A 23,709-nucleotide genomic window follows, 5' to 3' on the forward strand; every position below is an offset into this window, starting at 1 on the left:
TGTCCACCAGAGCTGCTGTTAGTGAATCGAATGTTAATTTTTCTACTATAAGAAGCCTCCAATGTCGTTTTAGAGAATTTGTGGCATTACATCCAACCGGCCTCACAACCGCAGACCACATGACAGCAGCCCAGGACCTCCACACAAACTGTCAGCAACCATCTCAGGGAATCTCATGCGCGTGCTCGTCGTCCTCACCAGGGTCTTGACTGCTGTTTGGCATCGTAACCAACTTCAGTGGGCAAATGTTCACATTTCGATGGCCACTGGTACGCTGGAGAAGTGTGCTCTTCACGCATGAATCCCGTTTCAACTGTACGGGGCATCTCTTTCAAACATACAGTTTTTAAATTCCTCAATTTGAAGATTTCAAATACAGGAACCTAATTTTTTTTCCTCTAAGGTCATCAGAGTAAAAGGAAGTGAAGGACATTTTTTATTCTTCAGATATGTTTGTGTTCCTCTGCAGTCAAAGCATTTGAGGTTGTGAAATGATAATATTCTACCCTCTTGGTAAACCTCAATGTTTACTCCCACGTGGTTATCTTGTCTGTTTTCAATTTATTTTGTTTTGTGTTGTCAATGTGAACTGAAAATGTATGATCTCCTGCAATTTGTATTTTTTTTTAAATCATTGAATGATCTTGTATGGCGTTGTGTGGGAGAGCGGTTTGCTGATGTCAACGTTGTGGACAGAGTGTCCCGTGGTGAAGGTGGGGTGTTTGTACGGGCAGGCATAAGCTAGGGACAATGAACACAATTGCATTTTATGGATGGCAGTTTGAATGCACAGAGATACTGTGACGAGATCTTGAGGCCTTTTGTAGTGCCATCCATCCCCCGCCATCACCTCATGTTTCAGCATGATAGTGCACAGCCCCATGTCGCAAGGTAGCCTGCATGGCCCCTTGTCAATGTTGTGAACAGTGTCCCATGGTGGAGGTGGGGTTATGGTACGGGCAGGCATAAGCTACGGACAATGAACACAATTGCACTTTACGGATGGCAATTTGAATGCACAGAGATAGCGTGACGAGATCATGAGGCCCATTGTCGTGCTATTAATCCGCTGCCATCAGCTCATGTTCCAGCATGATAATGCACAGCCCCATGTCGCAAGGATCTGTACACAATTCCTGGAAGCTGAAAATCACCAGACATGTCACCCGCTGAGCATGTTTGGGATGCTCTGGATTGACGTGTACGAAAGTGTGATCCAAGTCCCGCCAATATATCCAGCAACTACGCACAGACTTTTGAAGAGGAGTGGGACAACATTCCACAATCAGCCAGATCAACTCTATGCTAAGGAGATGTGTCATGCTGCATGAGGCAAATGGTGGTCATACCAGATACTGACTGGTTTTCTGAATCAAGCCCTTACCTTTAAAAAAAAGTATCTGTGACCAACAGATGCATATCTTTATTCCAAGTCATGTGAAACCCATAGATTAGAGCCTAATTTATTTATTTTAATTGACTGGCTTCCTTATATGAACTGTAACTCAGTCAAGTCGTTTTAATAGTTGCATGTTGCGTTTATATTTTGGTTCGGTGTTATCATTTTGCAACCGGCACGAATGTAGTATTTATTTGGAGGCATTTTCATGGGCATGGGCTTACAGACCTGTCCGGTAACACGTGAGAGGTTACGGTGTAAATACCTCAGTGCGGGTTTGGTTGAATTACCCAATACTGAAATTCCAAACATTGCCGATCTAAAGCAGCAGCAGCAGCAGCATCATTGCAGGTAGTGGTGGTAATTAGGGTCAAGCGTATAGCAATGACGCAAAGCAGAGTCATGGAAGACATGGGAATAAAGGTACACTTTTTGATAGACAAGAAATAGGAGAGCTGGCCGGGTTTGGTGTCACTACAGACGCTTATGGGACATGCAGGCTACCAGTTTGCAATGAGGAAATAGCTTGTCAATGAATTCACTGTGCGAAAAAAAAATCACGTGCCAAGAGGTTCTCTTGGATGTCATTGGTTACTGTATGGGTGCTGCTGTTGTCGTATTTTGGTGGAGTGATTGACTTGATTCGACCAAATACATTTAGGCTACTATAGCCTACGTAATCGAAAGTGTTAGGAGTTTGACCCCCTCTCACGTTGTACCCTCTGAAAAGCTTGGTTTCAATGAATGTTGTGGGTTAGCCAACATTTAACAGATTGGAAGCATACATACGATTTTCGCGCAGTATAGCCATGTTGGAGACCATTTGGCTGTTATGAAGCTGTAAAAGGTTTCCGTATTGCTTTATTTATTTTCCATCTTCTGCGCTTCAATGACCAAGCTAGTTGACGATTGTGCGCAATTCTCCGCGCTTGTTGTCGGGGGCGGTGGAATACCAAGACAACATGAACCGGGGGACAACGACGTTCGGTTAGGGATCAGCCCGTATGGAGAGACCTCTCACTTCGCAGCCTTCAATTTCATTGCCCCTGCACAGAAGTCCCAGTTTATTCCCCAAGTCTCCGGATACGCAGCTGCGCTAGGAAGCCACTGCGGAGGGCACATCGGTTCACATAGATACAGAGCTATCGATTCCAGGAATATTACGTTTACCTATCGCACTCCAGACATTGTCGATTCCGCAGCAAGAGATACTCGACACGGATTTTTAAGCCGCACTGCTACAGGAAGTGTGCGAATCCCCCCAAGGATCTCTGAAAACCGAGCGCACACTCTCTTTTCATCTATAGGTGAACAGAGCGCATTCCCAAATGGATACATGGCGAATAGCAGGGCGCATTTGGGTACACGGGGAGACATATTCGTGGGAGCAGATCCACATCAACCTGTCTCGAGCCCGCACCCGCATTTCAGTGATACCCAGCTCCACTTTGATCACAATGTGGACATGGGCATGAGAGTGACAACTCAGACTGGTCACGGTGCTTTCTTTCGATACATGCGACAGCGCTCTAAGCAGGATGTCACTTGTAAATGGATAGATGCGAATCAGACGAATCAACTCCAAAAAACGTGCGGCAAGATGTTTTGCTGTATGTCCGAGCTGGTTACGCACGTCTCCGTGGATCACGTCGGCGGTCCAGACCAGAGTCTGCATACTTGCTTTTGGGAGGATTGTCCGAGAGAAGGCAAATCTTTTAAAGCGAAGTATAAATTAGTCAACCACATTCGTGTACACACTGGAGAAAAGCCATTCAATTGTCCCTTTCACGGCTGTGGGAAAATGTTTGCCAGGTCGGAAAATTTGAAAATACATAAAAGGATTCATACGGGTAATGAGCCAGCCATACATTCTATAAAACCAACCGGCTTATAACACGCAATATTTAATGTTTCATTTGAACTTGGTGGAAGTTACAATGCTTTTGTTTAAGACTGCTATGGGCCCAACTTGGGCCAATTACCAGTCAATAGGCATATCCAACTGCAATTTTGACCTACAACACATTACAATTTCGGAACTCCACGTCTGTGTTAAAATTAGGCTACACATTTTCTTTGGCAGGTGAGAAGCCCTTCAAATGCGAATTCGAAGGCTGCGACAGGCGGTTCGCAAATAGCAGCGACAGAAAAAAACACATGCACGTTCATACCTCAGACAAGCCATACATCTGCAAGCTGTGCGACAAGGCCTATACTCATCCCAGCTCTCTGAGGAAACACTCGAAGGTACGCCATTTTTTTCTGGAGAATGAATGCAAACGTCCAGGTAACTGCCAAAATAAAGAAAACACCAACATAAAGTGTCAATAGGGCGTTAGGCCACCAGGAGACAGAACAGCTTCAATTAACTTTGGCATAGAGTGTCTGGGGGTTGCGGCACCATTCTTCCACGATAAATTCCATAATTTAGTGTTTAGTTGATGGTGGTGGAAACCGCTGTCTCAGGGACCGCTCCAGAATCTCCCATAAGTGTTCAATTGGGTTAAGATCTGGTGACTGAGACCGTGGTGGCATATGGATTACATCGTTTTCATGCTCATTAAACCATTGTGACCGCTCCTACCTTATGGATGGGAGCATTGTCATCCTATCTAAAGTAATGGCCTGCCCAGCATTTGTATACTTTACCCTAAGCATGATGGGACGTTAATTGCTTAATTAACTCAGGAACCACACCTGTGTGGAAGCCACTGCTTTCAATAGTCGTTTTATCTCTGTCACTCAAGTGTTTCCATTATTTTGGCAGTTACCTGTAGGCCTACATGACCTAGAAATCACGTTTCTGCATTGTTATTTAAATGTTTTTTTTAAACACACACAAAATATTACAAAATCAACGGAAGGACCACATAGGCATTTTTTGTTTATCAATTGGATCAATAAAAAAAATACAGTTTTAAATGATCAAATGTACAATACATTTTCTCACTTCGCAGGTTCACAAATCTCAAACCTCCGAGAACTCCCCAACGGGAACGTCTGGATATGAGTCGTCCACGCCACCAGCTCCGTGTAGACCTACATCCTCAACCATCAAAGACTCGACAAAAACATCCATGCTGCTGGTCAAGCGTCATAAGTCAATATTTAAAGAGGATCTCTCAACCGATTTGGTTGAATGGTACGTTTGAAAGGGTTAACTGTCCAAGTGTAAACACTAAAACGTCAATAGAATTAGGAACACAGGCCGGTTTGCAACAGTTTCAACAAAGTTATAGAAAACACAGGGTATAGGCCTATTCATTGCCTTAGTGTTACGCTTTAAAGACGCCATGATAAAATGCTGTAATTTTGGAGTAATTTCTATTCTGTGTCCTCCCTCCCAAATGTTTGGAAAAGTCTTATCCTTGGAATAGACTACACATTGACTGTATAACAGATGAAAATGTGAGCCACGCAAAGCCTTTCAATTAATAGACAGGCCTCTTTGTATAAGCCTATAGGCTACTGATAAATAGACAAATAAATGAATACATGATGAAAGACAAAATTATACGAAATGAATAAGTAAAAGTCAAATAGGCCTATAGAAACCAAATGTATAAAAATAAGGAAAACAGATTTCCGAGGAAATATATTAATAAATAGAGTTGAACAGTATATAGGCCTATTTGCATTGTTGATAGGCTAGCGCTAGCCTATTTGAGCTATTTTATCAGAATCCGTTTTCAGACAGAAAACGATAGGTCTACTGTGGTCGACATTCCATGTCGCCTTTAGAAAAGAACAGCATACACATGAATGGCTTTATTTCTCTATCTTAAAATATACCGTTTATAATATCATTTATTTCATTGTATTATTGTTGCAACGTATTATGTTGGTGTATACACTTATGGATATAAATAAATAAATCAAATACAAATTATATTTCTAAGAGGCATGCAACTTGAGTCAACTTTAATAAGAAATATGTTTATGGTCATTTTATACGATGTTGAGTCTAATAACTTAGGTAAGATAAGATCCATTTGTATAGATGTTTAGGCGTTTATTTTTTTTAGATTCTGGAATCGTAACCTACCTTTTTCTAAATGATTCCCACATCCAGTGTTTGAGGACAATGCTAAAGTTGACAACCCATTACTGCCCACAAGACACAAAATAATCTGAAAGTATTCAGTTGAACGTCAAGGGAAAGGTTTTAAACAAGCAATTTATATACATCTGGTATAGGACTAGTATGTTGTTCAGTTCGTCAAAACTAGCATCAGATTTAGACTCAAGTAGGCATCTGTTGTTTTCCCCGCTGGAATTCAAAAATTAAATGAAAGCTAAATGTAAACTACCATAGAACAAGGCAAAGGTTTCATAAATATCAGGAAGAATATAATAATAAATTACATAAATCTGACCTTAATTTTTTTTTTTTTAAATGGTGGCCTTTAATTTATGGCTCGTTGATTAGTTGGAAAGGATTCCATTGGTGCAGTGTATCCCAAATGGCCAATAAATTGGTACTACTTTAATTTTGCCTTCCCTGTTTATTTATCACGATGGTGTACATTGTTTAGATCCGTGCACTAATCTGCTCTCAATATAGCCTATGAGATATCGTCTGCTTAGAAAATTAAGAAATTGTGTTGAAATATCCGGATATCCTTTATCAGATTATTAGAATGAATGCAATTTTGACGATGAGCAGAGAGAACCCATATTTAAATCAATGCACTGCACCTTTCATGTATTATCTATTGCAAGTGTTTATTTTACTGTTGGCCTTGAACGGGCACACAACAGTTACTCACCTCCTCAACCTAACCTTCGGCTCGATTCGTCTAGATCTGCTGGCTTAGCTCGCACTACGTTCTAAGAGGATCAACCCATATAAGCATTTTCCAACGGCCCTTTGTCACGCAAGTGTCTGTGTCATCGTTGAGGGGGTCTAGTCGTGTTGATTTCTAAAGAATAGCCTGGCTGTGCCAATGTCAACAGACTTCCTGTCGGTTCTGCGTTTTGGGGGACAACCTCACAAGTATAAAATGTGTACTCAGTTACATCACCGCAATTTCCAATTTCACAAGCGATTGAGTAGTCATGCTTGCCACATTTGATTTCATTTTTTTTCTCCAAAATTCCCCCATATCTTCATCTTCCCTGTTCTCTTGCTTCCTCTTCGCCATTATCATCATCATTGACCTCCACGACACTGTTCTGAGGAGACTCCTGTCATAGGAGAGAAGCAGTCAGCCATGGTGGTGAAGGTTGTGGTGACAGACTCAAGCCTGCAGTAATTGCGCCCCTGCTGAGGTGCTGGCCTGTCTTGGATCAGGGCCCAGCAGGAGGGGGGCCCCTGACCCTGCAACCATGGAAACAGCCAGGGGGGGGTAGGAGGTGAGGGTCCTAACCAGTCACAGACTAAGACCTCCTACTGGCTCATCTCTCATACTCACTCAACTGAACAAAAATGAATCTTCCACCTATTTGGAAAACTTGGGAGGAGAAACTGATGAATAAATATGAAATTCCATCTACAGTTGAGGCGGACGAGGAGGGAAGGGAAGTTAAAGAGACCTAGCATTCACAAAACCGTTTATAGTCAACTATTAGTTGATTATCTGAAGACCGATGAGAAAAAGAAAAATAACCTATTTGTAAAACATTATAGGTCCTCATCATTCATTCCAAAATGTCGCTCCGCTTTTCTGATTCCAAAGTATTCCCCCCGTCTGTGTCTATGCATTTGTGCATATATGCATTTGTGTCTGACCACTCAGAGCACCAATGACTTCATTACTTTTCTACTTATTTTCAGCTGTCACTATATTATCCTCTCATGTCTAGATGTGATTCCAGATTTTTTCAAATGAATCTTTAGATGTTTCTTTTCTTTTTGGCATTTTAGCTAACCCTAACCCTTTCCTACCTGCCACGTTTATTGTCCTAACCTGCTGCGTAAGTTCTCCTAAACATGCTACGAGAAGTCCATTTTGACAAAAACTGAAACTCTTCCAGCCATGTCCTTAGAAGTGGTTTACCTCTGCTCGTGGCATTCCATTTTGAGGTGTGGTTCATTGAAGTGATAGAAGCCCATTGGGACTCATAGTGCCATCTAGTGGTGAAAAGGAGATGCAGCGGGCAGCCTTTCAGCAGTGTGACGGTCCAAATAACACTGAATCTTCCTTCACACATGATCTTTGTAAAACATCTTTATTAAACAGGTCACTACATCAATGATAACTCAATGTCAAAGTGTAACAATGTTCATAGATGAAGAAAAGGTTAGGAGCCCCTTAACAGAGCCTCTTAATAATGTGACAACCATCTTGTAAAAGAATGGTGATTCTCAACATGAATAGCGGGAGCGTTGTGAATGTTACTGTGTTTGAACATGCGTACACAACAAGGCATCCGGGTTCTAGTTACATGTGAGAGAGAGAACCCGTGATGAACAATGGGTTGCCATCTCATAATCTACATCGGAAACACTGCCATCAAGTTCTGCAGCCACATCAACTCACCGACCACTTGGTACAAAGATTATATACAGGAGATCTTACATCTGGTGGTATGTAAGGGCTGCGTTTACTAAGACGGATGAATGTTTTTATCTCTACAGACTCCAGCATAGGTCAATGTTACAGCAGGCTGCCACCTTGTGGCCGAACAGCACACACTCAACCGCCGGGTGAAGGAAAAGGTTGCTGCGATATAAATGACAGAGCATTTACACATCCAGATGACAAATTACACCATCTAACGAAAAGAGAGATACTTAATGTATCTCCAGTTTGCAGCCGAATATATACCTTCCTCTATCATATATGTTGCAGTGTGGGGCACCATGTGTTTAGGCTCTTATGAGCAGAGGAGTGGGCTTTTTCTCCACGGACCAAAATACCTCTGTTCCTCAAGGGGTGTAGTGCACAACCAGGACCAGGTCACGTTTGTCTCTCTGCTGGCCACGTGTCTGAGTCTTCGAGGAGGTCCCACTGCCGTCCAGAGGCTCGCGTGTACCAGGCTCCTCTGGGGCTGGAGAGTTGCCATTAGGGCCAACCACTCGGCTGCTGGGCACGGTGTGGAGGGTGTGGCTGCTTGCTGCCTCTGACCCACAGCTCATGAAGGCCAGGAAGCACCTGTAGAACTGGCACATATGACATGATCAATGCGTCCACTGTGTAATAGCGGGAGTACTGACGTTAAAGGTTTTTCCCCATTTCCATATCAGATCGCTAAGAAGTAGAAAAATGGCCAGTGTCCCATTGATAAGCCGTTACCTGGTTATTTAAAAGCCCATATATGACAGGGTTGAGAAAGGTGCTACTTTTGGCAAGGATGGAGGGGACAATGCTTGTGGTGGGGCTGACCAGGCCAACCTGGCCGAAGGTGGCCAGAAGAGCCACCACCCCGTAGGGCATCCAGCACAGCAGGTAGCAGGACACCATGGAGACCACCATCACCAACACATGGGTCTCCCGCCGCTGTGCAGACGACTGGTTGATTTTGGCTACCTGAGGAGAGAACACATTTTTTTCAAGTTACTTACAAAACCCTGTACCAAAGCCTCACTACCATCGGGTCATTAACATTCTCAGTGGTCAGGTTTAGGTCACAGTGACAGCAGTGTAAAGGCTACCTCGTGATTTCAGTATGTCAGGGAATGAACACATAAAACAGGCTTATTTCATGTTTACGCAGGGAAATCATATAACCATTACACAGACAGTCATAGGGTGTGAGCTCTAACCTAAAAAAAAAAACAGGCATAGAAGCTAGAGGTCATGGTTAATAATGGCTAAAGGGTGGTGGCCAAATCTCCATGGAATAGGCTTGAGTCCTGAAAATCGAATGGTTAAATGACAGAAAACAACACCGATTCTGAGATGCGCATCAGTCCCCGTTGTGCAGTAAAACTATACGATCATTGATTTACTCCTTGAAGTCTGTACATATTCTGTTTGACCACTTAAGAAACGATGAGGTCATGACCACCAATGGTTTTCTGCACAAGTATTCCCATGAAATCCATAAATAATTTCATATGCTGCATTTAACTGATAGTTCTCCCTGCAGGGTAAACTATAGGTAATGATGAGAATAGTGGGGTAGAGATAACTTCTTGTTGATGGACGTGGAACAATATTACCCCCCATCAATTACAATTTAGCAACGCAGATGTAGACTACCTAGTAACCAAATTGTCGCATTTTTAATCAAATAAGAAAACGTGTCTGAAACAGAGAAATCTGGCTAAAAGATATCTCAACTTGTTTACATGAATGAAAAGTAATATCTCATCTTAATAATCGAACCACAACAAATATACGGCACCCTGGAGTGGAACAAGCCTTGACACCTGTCAAAGGAACTCAAACACAATGGGGGGGTAAATCAACAACCTCGTGTCAATTTCTGCTGTCATTCCAACTTGTCAGCCACCTACAGCGCAGTCATTATTGAGTCCTACGGATTTGCTGAGAAAGTCAAGCTGTACTGAAGACTACCTAATGCATAAAACCACAGTAGGTCTACATTATATAAGCGTAGCAAAACTGGTGCTCCAAATCATACCCAAGCGGCATGCATTTGTGGCCCAACGCCAAGAAAACGTGTTCCTAAATGGCCACAGGGAGTATCGATCTGAATGAAAGGAGAGTGAACAGAGACTTATACGTTTATGTTAGGATAAAGGACAGGCAATGTGGGTACTCCTCTGAGCGTTTGGTTTCAGAAGGGCCTTGAGAAATTCTGGTTAGCATCAGAATGTCCTCTACGGCAGTCAGTCTTCTACAAAACACCTCTGATGTTGTCTTGTCCTTGCTCCCTCCGTGTGACATGGGTATAAAACAAGGAAGTCAGCGGTACCACAGGTTGTCGTCATTAGTGACCAATGACAGACACATTCAATCTGGATTAAAAATAATCCCCGGGATGATTCATTCATGAGACCTATACGAGCTCTGGCCACCAAGACGGACGACTTTCAGACAGCTGCTGATGCAACCTATCTCAATCAAACTCAGCTCTCCCCGTCTCCCGCCCAACCTTCCGCCACAAGGCGAAGGACACCACCTCAAAGGGCACCGTGTTGTGGATGAGCCACATTTGAGTTAAGGCTGACAGCCTGTTGTAAAACCTGACCTCTCTAAGCATATTTTTTCCCCCTGGAGGAAAGACAGACGGTGCCATTGCCACAACCGCTGTTACTCATCTTCTATATATTTTTTCACAAAAAATGTGTGAGAGTCAAGCATCCTTTATGTTTTCATTTGTTTATGTCCCAAATGTCTCACTATTGCACTAGTGGAAAGGTGGACTTGTAAGCCTGCCTCGCTTTCAGAGTGAGGACTGCAAGCTGGCAGAACTGAGCCTTAATGATGTTGGCCACTAGAATTTCACAGCTGTCCCAACATGATACATTGTTTCAGTGGACTGAACCTGTGGTTCAAGGATTTCTTGCTAATATATTTAACTACGGTCTGCTATACAAACATTGAGACATTTCCACTTCCTGCTTTTTCAATTATTTTCTCTGTTTTTAACATTTCACCATAACATGTGGAATCTATTCATTCTGCTGTGATCACACAGTCCTGAAGATCACACTGCCGTAAAGATCACAGCCCTAAAGATCACACAGCCCTGAAGATCACGCAGCAATAAAGATCACACATTCCTAAAGATCACACCACCCTAAAGATCACACAGCCCTAAAGATCACACAGTCCCAAAGATCACACAGTCCCAAAGATCACACAGTCCCAAAGATCACACAGCCATAAAGGCTACATAGTCTAGTTTAAATATTTTATTTTATTTATCAACAAAACACATTAGGAGGTGTGCAAAAATTCCCGTCAGTGACACATCAGAGACATGATAGGAAAGAGAGTGTAAGTGCTGCAATTCAAGGACCGTTTTAAAAATGTATTTGTGCTGCCTTGATCTTAATCAGTTTTACACGTCAGGCAGCAAGCTGAAGCACTCTGAGGAGTCTTTTGGGAGCGGTCTGGGACAGGGACGTGGCAGATTGATGACTCTCTGGAGAGGGAGATGAAATATGCTTTTTGAGAGACAGATGCTGCCATCAGAGAGAGGTGAAGATGTTTACTCAGGGCAAAGCCATTTGAAGACTCCTTCAGCACATCAACAACGTTGTGTGCGGGACAAGCAATCGAAGAGACATAATCAACCTTGACATGATTATCATTGTGTCCATTGTCATGGTGCGGCAGGGTAGCCTAGCCTAGGGTAGCGTTGGACTAGTAACCGAAAGGTTGCAAGGTACATATCTGACAAGGTACATATCTGTCATTCTGCCCCTGAACAGGCAGTTAACCCACTGTTCCTAGACCAGTTAACCCACTGTTCCTAGACGAGTTAACCCACTGTTCCTAGACCAGTTAACCCACTGTTCCTAGACCAGTTAACCCACTGTTCCTAGACCAGTTAACCCACTGTTCCTAGACCAGTTAACCCACTGTTCCTAGACCAGTTAACCCACTGTTCCTAGACCAGTTAACCCACTGTTCCTAGACCAGTTAACCCACTGTTCCTAGACCAGTTAACCCACTGTTCCTAGACCAGTTAACCCACTGTTCCTAGACCAGTTAACCCACTGTTCCTAGACCAGTTAACCCACTGTTCCTAGGCCGTCATTGTAAATAAGAATTTCTTCTTAACTGACTTGCCTAGTTAAATAAAGGTAAAATAAATCTTCGCAAGCATGCCCACCACCATCATCAAAATTCTCTCCGTGATCAATATAATCCGTACAGCATGAACCAAAGACACTGACTCACCCCATGGATGGCAAAGAGGATCTTCCCATAGCAGAACATCATGAGCAGCAGGGGAAGCAGGAGGCAGAAGATGAAGAGGCAGGTGACATAGGAGATGTTCCCAGAAGAGCGCTGGTGCCACTGCACTGAGCATGTGGTGCCTGGCCCCTCTGGACCGTAGCTGCTCCAGCCAAAGAAAGGTGGCACCGTCCACACCAAGGAGTAGAGCCAGGCGCCCGCGATAGCTAGCCAGGCCTTCTTGTAGTCAGACGGGTCAGCCTTTGTGTAACACAATATCGTGGAGTAGCGCTCGTAGGAGAGGATTGCCAGGGATACTAGAGAAACGATGCCTGGACAGAGAAATGGATGGAGGTAGAGTTGTAGCTGTGGTGAGCAATAATGCTACATTCTTGCTGTGGACTTCTTCAAACGCCAAGGTTATGCAATACACTGTCCATAATGTCTACATGGAGTACATTACCAATTGGCCATTGCAATGCATGTGGCACACACATTCACATGCTTGAGCATAGAGGAAGTAAATGTTTTCACATTGCAATCCTTAACTCATACCCTTGCACTCTAAAACCTGTAATATAAATTACACTCTGTCTCCAGATGTCAGCATTTTAAGTCCTAACCAAGCCCAGGTTACTCCACTTGGTGTATGAAAGGCATGCAGAGCATGCACAAGAGCACAATGTTGATCATTCCCGCTTTTTGGCAAAAAAAAATCCAGTCAGCTAAATATGATGTAGGTATGATTCTAATGGTTAGCAGACGCCTTAACCAAGGTGACCGTTTGTATATTGTTGAGCTATGGACAAAATACAGAGTAAATTTAGGCAAAATAATACAAACATGTATCAAGAAAGACTGGTTTGACTCGGGAACATTTGGCTCAAAATACAGTATGTCTCTTTACCAGTCAAACTGTCTGTAGCGTGTCTCGAAGATCAAAACTGTTCGTTGCTTATTTACTGTTATGTTAATTCATCATCCATCACATTCAAGACAACATGTAGCACCTCTCACACAGGGCAGAGAGCATGGCGTGAGGGGACCTGTTGAAACATGAGATGACGTACTTTTCTCCCTCGGATTCCAGTCTCTCTGAAACGTTACCAGTATGAATAGGATAGGATAGGAAGCTTATAGATCATTAAGTCAACTCACCGAAAAGCGAGTTGGCGAAACCGTACCATTTGCACCCGTGGGCTCCAATGACCCATCTGCCATAGAGGCTCGCGGCAAAACTAAAGGGAGTTCCGAAGATACACACCAGCATGTCGCTCACACTGATGTTGAGCAGGATGAGATTGATGGGCGTCCTCAGCACCTGAAACCGCGCAAAGACGAGAAGGACGAATAAATTGCTGAGGAATCCTAACAGGAAAATGACACCGAGAAACACGGCTACCACTGTGTGCCCTGTCCTGCCGAGGTCGGACTGGTCCCTGGACGTGAGAGTGTCGCGGACACTGTCTTTCGGGCTGAGGTTCGTCCCGGAGCTGTCATCGGTGCTAAAATTCAAGTTGCCGCTCTCAACTACCATGATAGCACTTGCTGAGTTGGTGGCGCTGGACGAGTAATTTCAAGGTGCCGGGGGAGAGTTGTTCTGGATCTCCCACTCACACCTTGTCAGTGCAAACATGGGCAATAAATATCAGTCGCCTGCAGATTTCAGTTTCTCCTGCTCTCGCTTGCAGCTCTACAGATGTAGGCTCTTAATTTGATCACTATTTTGTTGCTGAGAATGTTCCTGCACAGAAGGAAATGCAAAATGATAGTGTATTCAAGGTTTAAAAAGGCTTCGAAATATTGTAATATTCAATTTAAAATGTCAGACTTGTTTTGCCCTAACGAAAAATGTAACCAGTACAACAAATATCCATTCCGCCTGATTATAATACTCATAATTCACATTTCCTGTTGCTTTAGGATTATTTGACTGTTGTAGCAAACTGGCTCAAATTAAAATCACACATCTGTAGCTATACACTTCCAAAAGAGTACGAGGCTATCTATCGACATAAGCTCAACGCCAACTCTTTATTTATCTCACTGGCATCTGTCTTCGTTTTAATTGAATACCATGCTACGCAAAGAACAGGGCATTACTCTAAAATACACTGAACCACAATATAAACACAACATGCAACACTTTCAAAGATGTTACTGAGTTACAGTTCATATAAGGAAATCAGTCAATTTAAATCAATTCATTAGGTCCTAATCTATGGATTTCACATGACTGGGAATACAGATGTGCATCTGTTGGTCACAGATACCTTCAAATAAAGGTAGGGACGTGGATAAAAAAAACAGTCAGTATCTTGGTGTGACCACCATTTGCCTCATGCAGGGCGACACATCTCCTTCGCAAAGATTGTGGCCTGTGGTATGTTGTCCCACTCCTCTTCAATAGCAGTGCGAAGTTGCTGGATATTGGTGGGAACTGGAACACGCTGTCGTACCTGACGATCCAGAGCAAACCAAACATGCTCAATGGGCGACATGTCTGGTGAGTATGAAGGCCTTGGAAGAACTGAGACATTTTCAGCTTCCAGGAATTGTGTACAGTTCCTTCAGAAATGGGTCCGTGCATGATCATACTGAAACATGAGGTGACGGATGTGGATGAACGGCACGACAATGGACCTCAGGATCTCGTCACGGTCTCTTTGTGCATTCAAATTGCCTTCCATAAAATGCAATTGTGTCCGTAGATTATGCATTCCCATACCATAACCCCACCACCACCATGGGGCACGCTGTTCACAACGTTGACATCAGCAAACCGTTCATTCTGTATGCCGTCTGCCCGGTACAGTTGAAACCAGGATTCATCCGTGAAGAGCACACTTCACCAGGGTTCCAGTGGCCATCGAAGGTGAGCATTTGCAACGTCGAACTGAAGTCAGGTCAAGAGCCTGGTGAGGACGACGAGCACGCAGATGTGCTTCCCCGAGATGGTTTCTTACAGTTTGTGTATAAATTCTTCGGTTCTGCAAACCCACAGTTTCATCAGCTGTACGGGTGGCTGATCTCAGCCGATCCTGCAGGTGAAGAAGCCAGATGTGGAGGTCCTGGGCTGGCGTGGTTACAGGTGGTCTGCGGTTGTGAGACCGGTTGAACGTGCTGCCAAATTCTCTAAAACAACATTGGAGGCAGCTTATGGTAGAGACATTAACATTAAATTCTCTGGCAACAGCGCTGGTGGACATTCCTGCAGTCAACATGCTAATTGCATGCTCCCTCGAAACATCTGTGGCATTGTGTTGTGTGCACTTTTATTGTCCCCAGCACAAGGTGCACCTGTGTAATGATCATGCTGTTTAATCAGCTTCCTGATATGCTACCCCTGTCAGGTGGATGGATAATCTTTGCGAAGGAGAAATGCTCACTAACAGGGATGTAAAACACATTTGATTTCAGCTCATGAAACATGGGACAAGCACTTTACATGTTGCGTTTATATTTTTGTTCAGTGTAGTTGTATTAACCAACAAGGGGATGGCTACAGTTAATAGACTAATGTGATTAGACGAACACCCAAAATCGTTTCTATTCCATGAAGAAAGCATGCTATTGCACTAACGCACAGAGAGTGTATTTTTACCACGAGCCGTGAGTCATGACGGAATACAAGGTGTTCTGTTGAGTGGCTAATTCCCTAATTAGTCACAACCTGCACACTTGGATATATCATACTTTTCACAGTCAGATAATGTTACACCTATGTTCCTGTAAATATAAAAATAGCTGCATGCAAGAAGATCTGTGGCCCAAGGCTTTTATTTGAATGGAGCTCTTCTACCTGTGGTTGAAGAAAGAGGCATCTTCTGTCTGAAGTGCCATGATACTATCCCATCTCATGGGGCATCTCACTTTCCCCATACAGAGACACAATGCTTATCTATTGACCATGTGGAACCTGATGCCCATCAAAACAGAAAGCAAGACAATACACTTGAAATAGTCTGACTATCTCTTCTGGCTGTCAAGTAGAACTGCATTTCAGTGTAAACAATGCTATTGTACCTCTAGCTTTGAGTATGTTGGTCATCGAAAGAGTACAACAACAAAAAACATGTATTATTTCGAGAACCTGAGAATGTGCAAGGAGGCTACTCAAAAGCTTTTCAGATTGTTATCCGAGAGAAAGAACTTCTCTGAGCCATAACACTCACAAGCTTCCAGGGGTCAGGATGTAATCCTTTGAGAGAGATACACCCTCGATCTCATCAGTCTCAGCAGTCTATTAGACCAGGTGTCACATCAGTGCAGCTTCTTGATCCCCTCTCTGCTTTGCTCTTCCACAGTGGTAATGAATTGTACATCCTCAACATTGTCTGAAAAAGTAATCACTTATCCCGGAATAATACAGCAGATCAGTTGATGTAGGAGGTGGGGGCTGAGGCAAGAGGAATGGGGGGCAAATATCAGGGATCTGTAGACTTGTAAAGGCCGAGTGCAGTCAAAAATGTGATTCTCCCGTGTTTTATATATATTTCCACACGACGAGGCTGGAACAATACTGTAGAATTGTGAAAATTATGACATTGCCATTTTAGTGTAAGAGCTGTTTGAAAAGACTGCCTGAAATGTTTTCCTGTTTTGGTGGGACAGAGTTTGGCCTGCCTGGTTGACATTATTAGTTAATAGACCAATAAGAAAGAGTTCTAAACTTCTGTTCCAAAAATAACTGATTTTTTTGGTTTTCCCCTTCCCACTCAGACTACTCTCCCAGACAGTCCTAAGCAAAATTCTTGCTTGTGAAATTCCTCTTTGCTAAGGAGCTATTTTTTTCTTCTTATTTACCAATTTAATTTAAAACAATCACAGTAAGGTACTTAATTGTTACCCAGAAATGATTTTATATTCAGATAAAAATGGCTTCATTGGACCTTGGGGGCCCCTTCATTGGCCCATAAGGGCCCCTCAGTTTTTTTATTTAAATCAAATCAAAATCAAATCAAATGTATTTTATATAGCCCTTCGTGCATCAGCTGATATCTCAAAGTGCTGTACAGAAACCCAGCCTAAAACCCCAAACAGCAAGCAATGCAGGTGTAGAAGCACAGTGGCTAGGAAAAACTCCCTAGAAAGGCCAAAACCTAGGAAGAAACCTAGAGAGGAACCAGGCTATGTGGGGTAACTTTGTTTGTCACGCCCTGATCTGTTTCACCTGTCCTTGTGATTGTCTCCACCCCTTCAGGTGTCGCTTACTTTCCCCAGTGTATTTATCCCTGTGTTTCCTGTGCCAGTTCGTCTTGTATGTATCTAAGTCAACCAGCGGTTTTCCTGTTCTCCTGCTTTTTTTCTTTATCTAGTCCTCCTGGTTTTGACCCTTGCCTGTTTCTGGACTTTGTACCTTCCTGCCTGACCATTCTGTCTGCCTTGACCACAAGCCTGTCTGCCACTCTGTACCTCCTGGATTCTGATCTGGTTTTGACCTTTTTGGCCTGTCCACAACCATTCTCTTGCCTACCCCTTTGGATTAATAAACATTGTAAGACTCCAACCATCTGCCTCCTGTGTCTGCATTTGGGTCTCGCCTTGTGCCTTGATAGTTGTTCCCCTGTAATACTACTAGCCCCTTAGCAATTTTATGAAGTTGGCGCTAGCTAGCCCAGAAAAGTTCCCAATCTTACAACCTTATAAATAGCTACCAAGAAGCTAGCTGCTTTTAGCAACGCTAAAAGGGTTGGTCCTTATCCGTGGGGGAAATTGAGAAAAAAACATCTAATAGAATGCAATTTAAACAGGCTTTCCAAACATGGGTCTGTTGACCTACTTCCCCTCCGCTTACCTGTAACAAAAAAAAGCAAGAACTTGTGTGGGACTTTTATTTTGACATGAGGAAAGCAGAGAGGAACTGACCCCGCTGAGGAACTGCAAAATAATGAAATTCTGGAGTCCTATTTTGGTATAGCAACAGTCTACTCGTCAATCCCAAATTCATGACAATCTCGTTTAGGTTGCACATAAAAATATGTTGCATTATGCATTCCTTCTGATTTGCTAGGTGTAAGATTTTATGAGATCATTTTTTTCCTATTGTGTGATGCCTTGGCAAAACGTTGAGTCTGATTCATTGGCTGGTGCCATCAAAACCTTTCAGCAGGGGAAAAGGTTAGTCTGGAGCCCTGACTTACTATATAATGTTGTAGTATACTGTAGAATACTACTGTATATTACGCATCCCTCAATCATGTGTACAGTAGGTAGTGGGGCGGCAGGGTAGCCTAGTGGTTAGAGCGTTGGACTAGTAACCGAAAGGTTGCAAGTTCAAATCTCCGAGCTGACAAGGTACAAATCTGTTGTTCTGCCCCTGAACGTCCAGTTAACCCACAAAATAAGAATTTGTTCTTAACTGACTTGCCTAGTTAAATAAAAATAAAGTCGTACTTACTATAGAATTCTGTGGATAAACTGTAGAAGGCTACATACACTAAACATACATACACTATTGATATGCCAGAGTTTTAATTTGCATATACCCATCCCCCATATGTTCCATCCATGAGTAAGAAACCTATTTCCCAAGTATAGACCTTACTTGCAGTGACCTATTATAAAAACACCCCAAAACATGCAGAAAAGTCTTAAACAGGAATACCGATACATCCCAAACTACTTACCTGCGATCCAAACCGCCATGTGCCCAGTGTGTTGCTGCTCTGGGGAAGACCTGTGTATAATCCCCTCAACCAACTCCTCACAATCAAAGCACCAGGTCCTCCCAGCAACCTGAAGAGCAAGTTACCCTCCCCCAATGTTTTTTCTTCTGATAAAGACATTAAATCTCGAACCACTTCCTATTCCCAACCCTACACCCTAAAACTAAATCCTTACCCGAAATCGGGTCTGTATCCCCTACCCAACCCCTCCCTCTTTAATATATATATATATATTTTTAATCTAGTGGGGCAAAAAAAAGTAGTTAGTCAGCCAGCAATTGTGCAAGTTCTCCCACTTAAACATTTTTACAATTTTGTTTCTGGTGTCCTTTGACAGCTCTTTGGTCTTGGCCATAGTGGAGTTTGGAGTGTGACTGTTTGAGGTTGTGGACAGGTTTCTTTTATACTGATAACAAGTTCAAACAGGTGCCATTAATACAGGTAACGAGTGGAGGACAGAGGAGCCTCTTAAAGAAGTTACAGGTCTGTGAGCCAGAAATCTTGCTTGTTTGTAGGTGACCAAATACTTATTTTCCACCATAATTTGCAAATAAATTCATAAAAAATCCTACAATGTGATTTTCTGGATTTTTTCTTCTCATTTTGTCTGTCATCATTGAAGTGTACCTATGATGAAAATTACAGGCCTCTCTAAACTTTTTAAGTGGGAGAACTTGCACAATTGGTGGCTGACTAAATACTTTTTTTGCCCCACTATATTTTTCTTCTTTACGTTTAATTATACAATGAAGTTTGTCTTAATTCAAATCAAGCCCCCGTGTCCCTTGCCAAACCTCACTCTTGACTGGACGGACACACTAAGAAGAGTGGTGGAAGCCCTGAGCTATCCCTACAAGCCCCAATTCTCCTTACTTACTTATATCCTTCCTGTTTGGCCCTGTCCGGGGTGTCCTCGGATGGGGCCACAGTGTCTCCTGACCCCTCCTGTCTCAGCCTCCAGTATTTATGCTGCAGTAGTTTATGTGTCGGGGGCTAGGGTCAGTTTGTTATATCTGGAGTACTTCTCCTGTCCTATTCGGTGTCCTGTGTGAATCTAAGTGTGCGTTCTCTAATTCTCTCCTTCTCTCTTTCTTTCTCTCTCTCGGAGGACCTGAGCCCTAGGACCATGTCCCAGGACTACCTGACATGAGGACTCCTTGCTGTCCCCAGTCCACCTGGCCATGCTCCTGCTCCAGTTTCAACTGACCTGAGCCCTAGGACCGTGCCCCAGGACTACCTGACATGAAGGCTCCTTGCTGTCCCCAGTCCACCTGACTGTGCTGCTGCTCCAGTTTCAACTGTTCTGCCTTATTATTATTCGACCATGCTGGTCATTTATGAACATTTGAACATCTTGGTCATGTTCTGTTATAATCTCTACCCGGCACAGCCAGAAGAGGACTGGCCACCCCACATAGCCCGGTTCCTCTCTAGGTTTCTTCCTAGGTTTTGGCCTTTCTAGGGAGTTTTTCCTAGCCACTGTGCTTTTACACCTGCATTGTTTGCTGTTTGGGGTTTTAGGCTGGGTTTCTGTACAGCACTTTGAGATATCAGCTGATGTACGAAGGGCTATATAAATAAATTTGATTTGACTTACTTACTTACTACAGCTTATGGGAAATGTGCTCTTTTAGTATATGTCCAGTGGTTTTCCTTAAGGAGAGAGGACCTAAAGGAAGTGCCAGCCCAGACCTTATGGTCTTGTGCCCTTGTGTGCCTGCTTGCTCCTCAGGTTGTCCTTCCTCCCCTCTACAGACCCAGATCCCGACCCAGCATCAATCCCGGTTCCTGTGTCCCAGTTCCCTGCCACAGCAACAACCCTGGACACAGGAGCAGACACCACAACTGTCACATCCATCCAACCACTGCCAACCTAGAACCCATCCCCTACACAAGGACACAGACACGCCGTCAACCACTCCACCAGACCAAACTCATACAAGATTCATTCCGCAACAGACTTTGAAGAGAAACACAGAAATACGAACAGTGAAAGCAATACTTATCTTACTGATTTCCTTTAATGTGTTAGAATGTTTGTTAGGCGGTTTAATGTGTTAGAATTGATTTGATGTTTAGTTTTGACTGTTGATTGATTTGAAACTTAATATTGAATTTGACTATTGCTTTTGATTGAACAGAGAAAAAAAATGTAATGAATTTAGAAAAAAACAAAGACCCCACTTCGATGACTAAGATAATAAAACAAAACACTAGAGTAAATACTATATTTGGTTTTTTTTAACTACAGTATTTATACTATAGTAAACTGTAAATACTATATTATACTACAGTAATATATGCAAAGAAACAAAAATGACGTACTGAGTGTACAAAACATTAGGAACACCTTCATAATGTCGAGTTGTACCCACTTTTGCCCTCAGGGCAGCTTCAATTTGTCAGGGCATGGACTCCACAAGGAGTCGAAAGCATTCCACAGGGATGCTGGCCCATGTTGACTCCAATGCTTCCCACAGTTGTGTCAAGTTGACTGGATGTCCTTTGGGTGGTGGACCATTCTTGATACACACGGGAAACTGTTGAGTGTGAAAAACCCAGCAAGCAGCGTTGCAGTTCTTGACACACTCAAACCAGTGCACCTGGCATCTACTGCCATACCCCATTCAAAGGCACTTAAATCTTTTGTCTTGCCCATTCACCCTCTGCATAGCACAAATACACAATCCATGTCTCAATTTTCTCAAGGCTTCAAAATCATTCTTTAACCTGTCTCCTCCCCTTCATCTACACTGATTGAAGTGGATTTAACAAGTGACATCAATAAGAGATCATAGCTTTCACCTGGTCAGTTTGTCATGGAAAGAGCAGGTGTTCCTAATATTTTGTCCACTCAGTGTATAGTGAATACTACAGTATATACTAGTCATATCCGCAACAAAAAACTAGAAAGAAATACTTCAGTAATGTCCGCATAAACACTAATACTACAGTATTTATACTACAGTAAACTATAGTATTTCTTCATGTAGGGCTGGCAGCACCGTGCTCTATAACAAACATAGCCATATTGTACATGTACTGTCAACCCCGCATTGACATTTCAGATGAGGCTGGCCTGCGAGCAGGAAAGTAACAGAGTGGCAGGATGCATTGGATAAAACAATACATGCCAGGCTAGCGACTGTCTCCGACGTTCTCGAACACGAGACCGGTATAGGGTAAAATTGGACAGGAGAAATCGGAAGAATTCTTGTCATTGTCCATCTAAAAACTCCATCTAGATGAAACAGATGGAAGAAACTAATATTAGTGCCAGGGCATCAATAATCTACAAGAAGGCATGTTGAGATGTCTGTCCCTCCATCTGTGGCTCCATTACCGGCAGCCATGCTGGCCAAGCCTACACACTGTGATGGGGACGAGGGGGTCCATCCAAGCCCAGTCTTGGAGCTTCGGGGTGCAGGGTCATCTGTTGATACAAGGTCCTCATCACCACGGTATCCAGACTGGTCACAGGGTCATGGAGAGAACAATGGCTGGGGCTTCAAGTTCTTCTATTCCACCCCTTTGGTTATTTTAGTGGTTGGTCGTTGGTGTGGCCTATTATTATGGGATGCAGTCCCTTCAAGTAACCATTGCAAATCCAGAATCATTATTTACCTCCGTATATATACAGTGGGGCAAAAAAGTATTTAGTCAGCCACCAATTGTGCAAGTTCTCCCACTTAAAAGGTGAGAGGCCTGTAATTTTCGTCATAGGTACACTCCAATATGACAGACAAAATGAGAAGAAAATCCAGAAAATCACATTGTAGGATTTTTAATGAATTTATTTGCAAATTATGGTGGAAAATAAGTATTTGGTCACCTACAAACAAGCAAGATTTCTGGCTCTCACAGACCTTCTTTAAGAGGCTCCTCTGTCCTCCACTCGTTACCTGTATTAATGGCACCTGTTTGAACTTGTTATCAGTATAAAAGACACCTGTCCACAACCTCAAACAGTCCCACTCCAAACTCCACTATGGCAAGACCAAAGAGCTGTCAAAGAAAAACCAGAAACAAAATTGTAGACCTGCACCAGGCTGGAAAGACTGAATCTGCAATAGGTAAGCAGCTTGGTTTGAAGAAATCAACTGTGGGAGCAATTATTAGGAAATGGAAGACATACAAGACCACTGACAATCTCCCTCGATCTGGGGCTCCACGCAAGATCTCACCCCGTGGGGTCAAAATGATCACAAGAATGGTGAGCAAATATCCCAGAACCACACGGGGGGACCTAGTGAATGACCTGCAGAGAGCTGGGACCAAAGTAACAAAGCCTACCATCAGTAACACACTACACCGCCAGGGACTCAAATCCTGCAGTGCCAGACGTGTCCCCCCGTCTGAAGTTTGCTAGAGAGCATTTGGATGATCCAGAAGAAGATTGGGAGAATGTCATATGGTCAGATGAAACCAAAATATAACTTTTTTGGTAAAAACTCAACTCGTCGTATTTGGAGGACAAAGAATGCTGAGTTGCATCCAAAGAACACCATACCTACTGTGAAGCATGGGGGTGGAAACATCATGCTTTGGGGCTGTTTTTCTGCAAAGGGACCAGGACGACTGATCCGTGTAAAGGAAAGAATGAATGGGGCCATGTATCGTGAGATTTTGAGTGAAAACCTCCTTCTATCAGCAAAGGCATTGAAGATGAAACATGGCTGGGTCTTTCAGCATGACAATGATCCCAAACACACCGCCCGGGCAACGAAGGAGTGGCTTCGTAAGAAGCATTTCAAGGTCCTGGAGTGGCCTAGCCAGTCTCCAGATCTCAACCCCATAGAACATTTTTGCAGGGAGTTGAAACTCACATCACTGCTCTAGAGATCTGCATGGAGGAATGGGCCAAAATACCAGCAACATTGTG

At 43.2% G+C, this 23,709-nt stretch overlaps 2 protein-coding genes across 3 annotated transcripts; one reads left to right on the forward strand and one right to left on the reverse strand.

The window, feature by feature from the left end:
• Positions 1-1,857: 1,857 nt before the first annotated feature.
• Positions 1,858-5,872, forward strand: LOC118390517 (zinc finger protein ZIC 3-like). Its single transcript, XM_035781165.2, has 3 exons — positions 1,858-3,249; positions 3,483-3,646; positions 4,357-5,872. Exons 1-3 carry the CDS (start codon positions 2,289-2,291, stop codon positions 4,549-4,551), a joined length of 1,320 nt encoding a protein of 439 aa, XP_035637058.1. The 5' UTR covers positions 1,858-2,288; the 3' UTR covers positions 4,552-5,872.
• Positions 5,873-7,574: 1,702 nt separating this feature from the next.
• Positions 7,575-13,890, reverse strand: LOC118390779 (pinopsin-like). Of its 2 annotated transcripts, none has more exons than XM_035781489.2 (4): positions 13,318-13,890; positions 12,163-12,491; positions 8,638-8,871; positions 7,575-8,496 (listed from the first exon to the last, which is right to left on the reverse strand). In XM_035781489.2, the coding sequence occupies exons 1-4, from the start codon at positions 13,694-13,696 to the stop codon at positions 8,407-8,409; spliced, it is 1,032 nt and encodes a 343-aa protein (XP_035637382.1). In that variant the 5' UTR covers positions 13,697-13,890; the 3' UTR covers positions 7,575-8,406. The 2 variants fall into 2 exon arrangements, with proteins under 2 accessions (XP_035637382.1, XP_035637381.1); XM_035781488.2 differs by having other exon boundaries at positions 7,575-8,504; positions 13,318-13,885.
• Between the last annotated feature and the right edge of the window lie 9,819 nt (positions 13,891-23,709).

The sequence above is a fragment of the Oncorhynchus keta genome, chromosome 11 (assembly GCF_023373465.1).
Source record: "Oncorhynchus keta strain PuntledgeMale-10-30-2019 chromosome 11, Oket_V2, whole genome shotgun sequence".
NCBI classification, from domain to species: domain Eukaryota; kingdom Metazoa; phylum Chordata; class Actinopteri; order Salmoniformes; family Salmonidae; genus Oncorhynchus; species Oncorhynchus keta.

What these genes read in the sequence shown, in the direction of transcription:
- LOC118390517 (XM_035781165.2), top strand. Translation starts at nt 2,289, where the DNA reads ATGACCAAGCTAGTTGACGATTGTGCGCAATTCTCCGCGCTTGTTGTC. An exon ending in ACATAAAAGGATTCATACGG is followed by an intron (nt 3,250 to 3,482) that starts GTAATGAGCCAG and finishes TTTCTTTGGCAG; the next exon opens with GTGAGAAGCCCTTCAAATGC. An exon ending in CTCTGAGGAAACACTCGAAG is followed by an intron (nt 3,647 to 4,356) that starts GTACGCCATTTT and finishes CTCACTTCGCAG; the next exon opens with GTTCACAAATCTCAAACCTC.
- LOC118390779 (XM_035781488.2), bottom strand. Translation starts at nt 13,696, where the DNA reads ATGGTAGTTGAGAGCGGCAACTTGAATTTTAGCACCGATGACAGCTCC. An exon ending in TTTCGCCAACTCGCTTTTCG is followed by an intron (nt 12,492 to 13,317) that starts GTGAGTTGACTT and finishes TTCTCTGTCCAG; the next exon opens with GCATCGTTTCTCTAGTATCC. An exon ending in ATGGGCTTTTAAATAACCAG is followed by an intron (nt 8,505 to 8,637) that starts GTAACGGCTTAT and finishes CATATGTGCCAG; the next exon opens with TTCTACAGGTGCTTCCTGGC.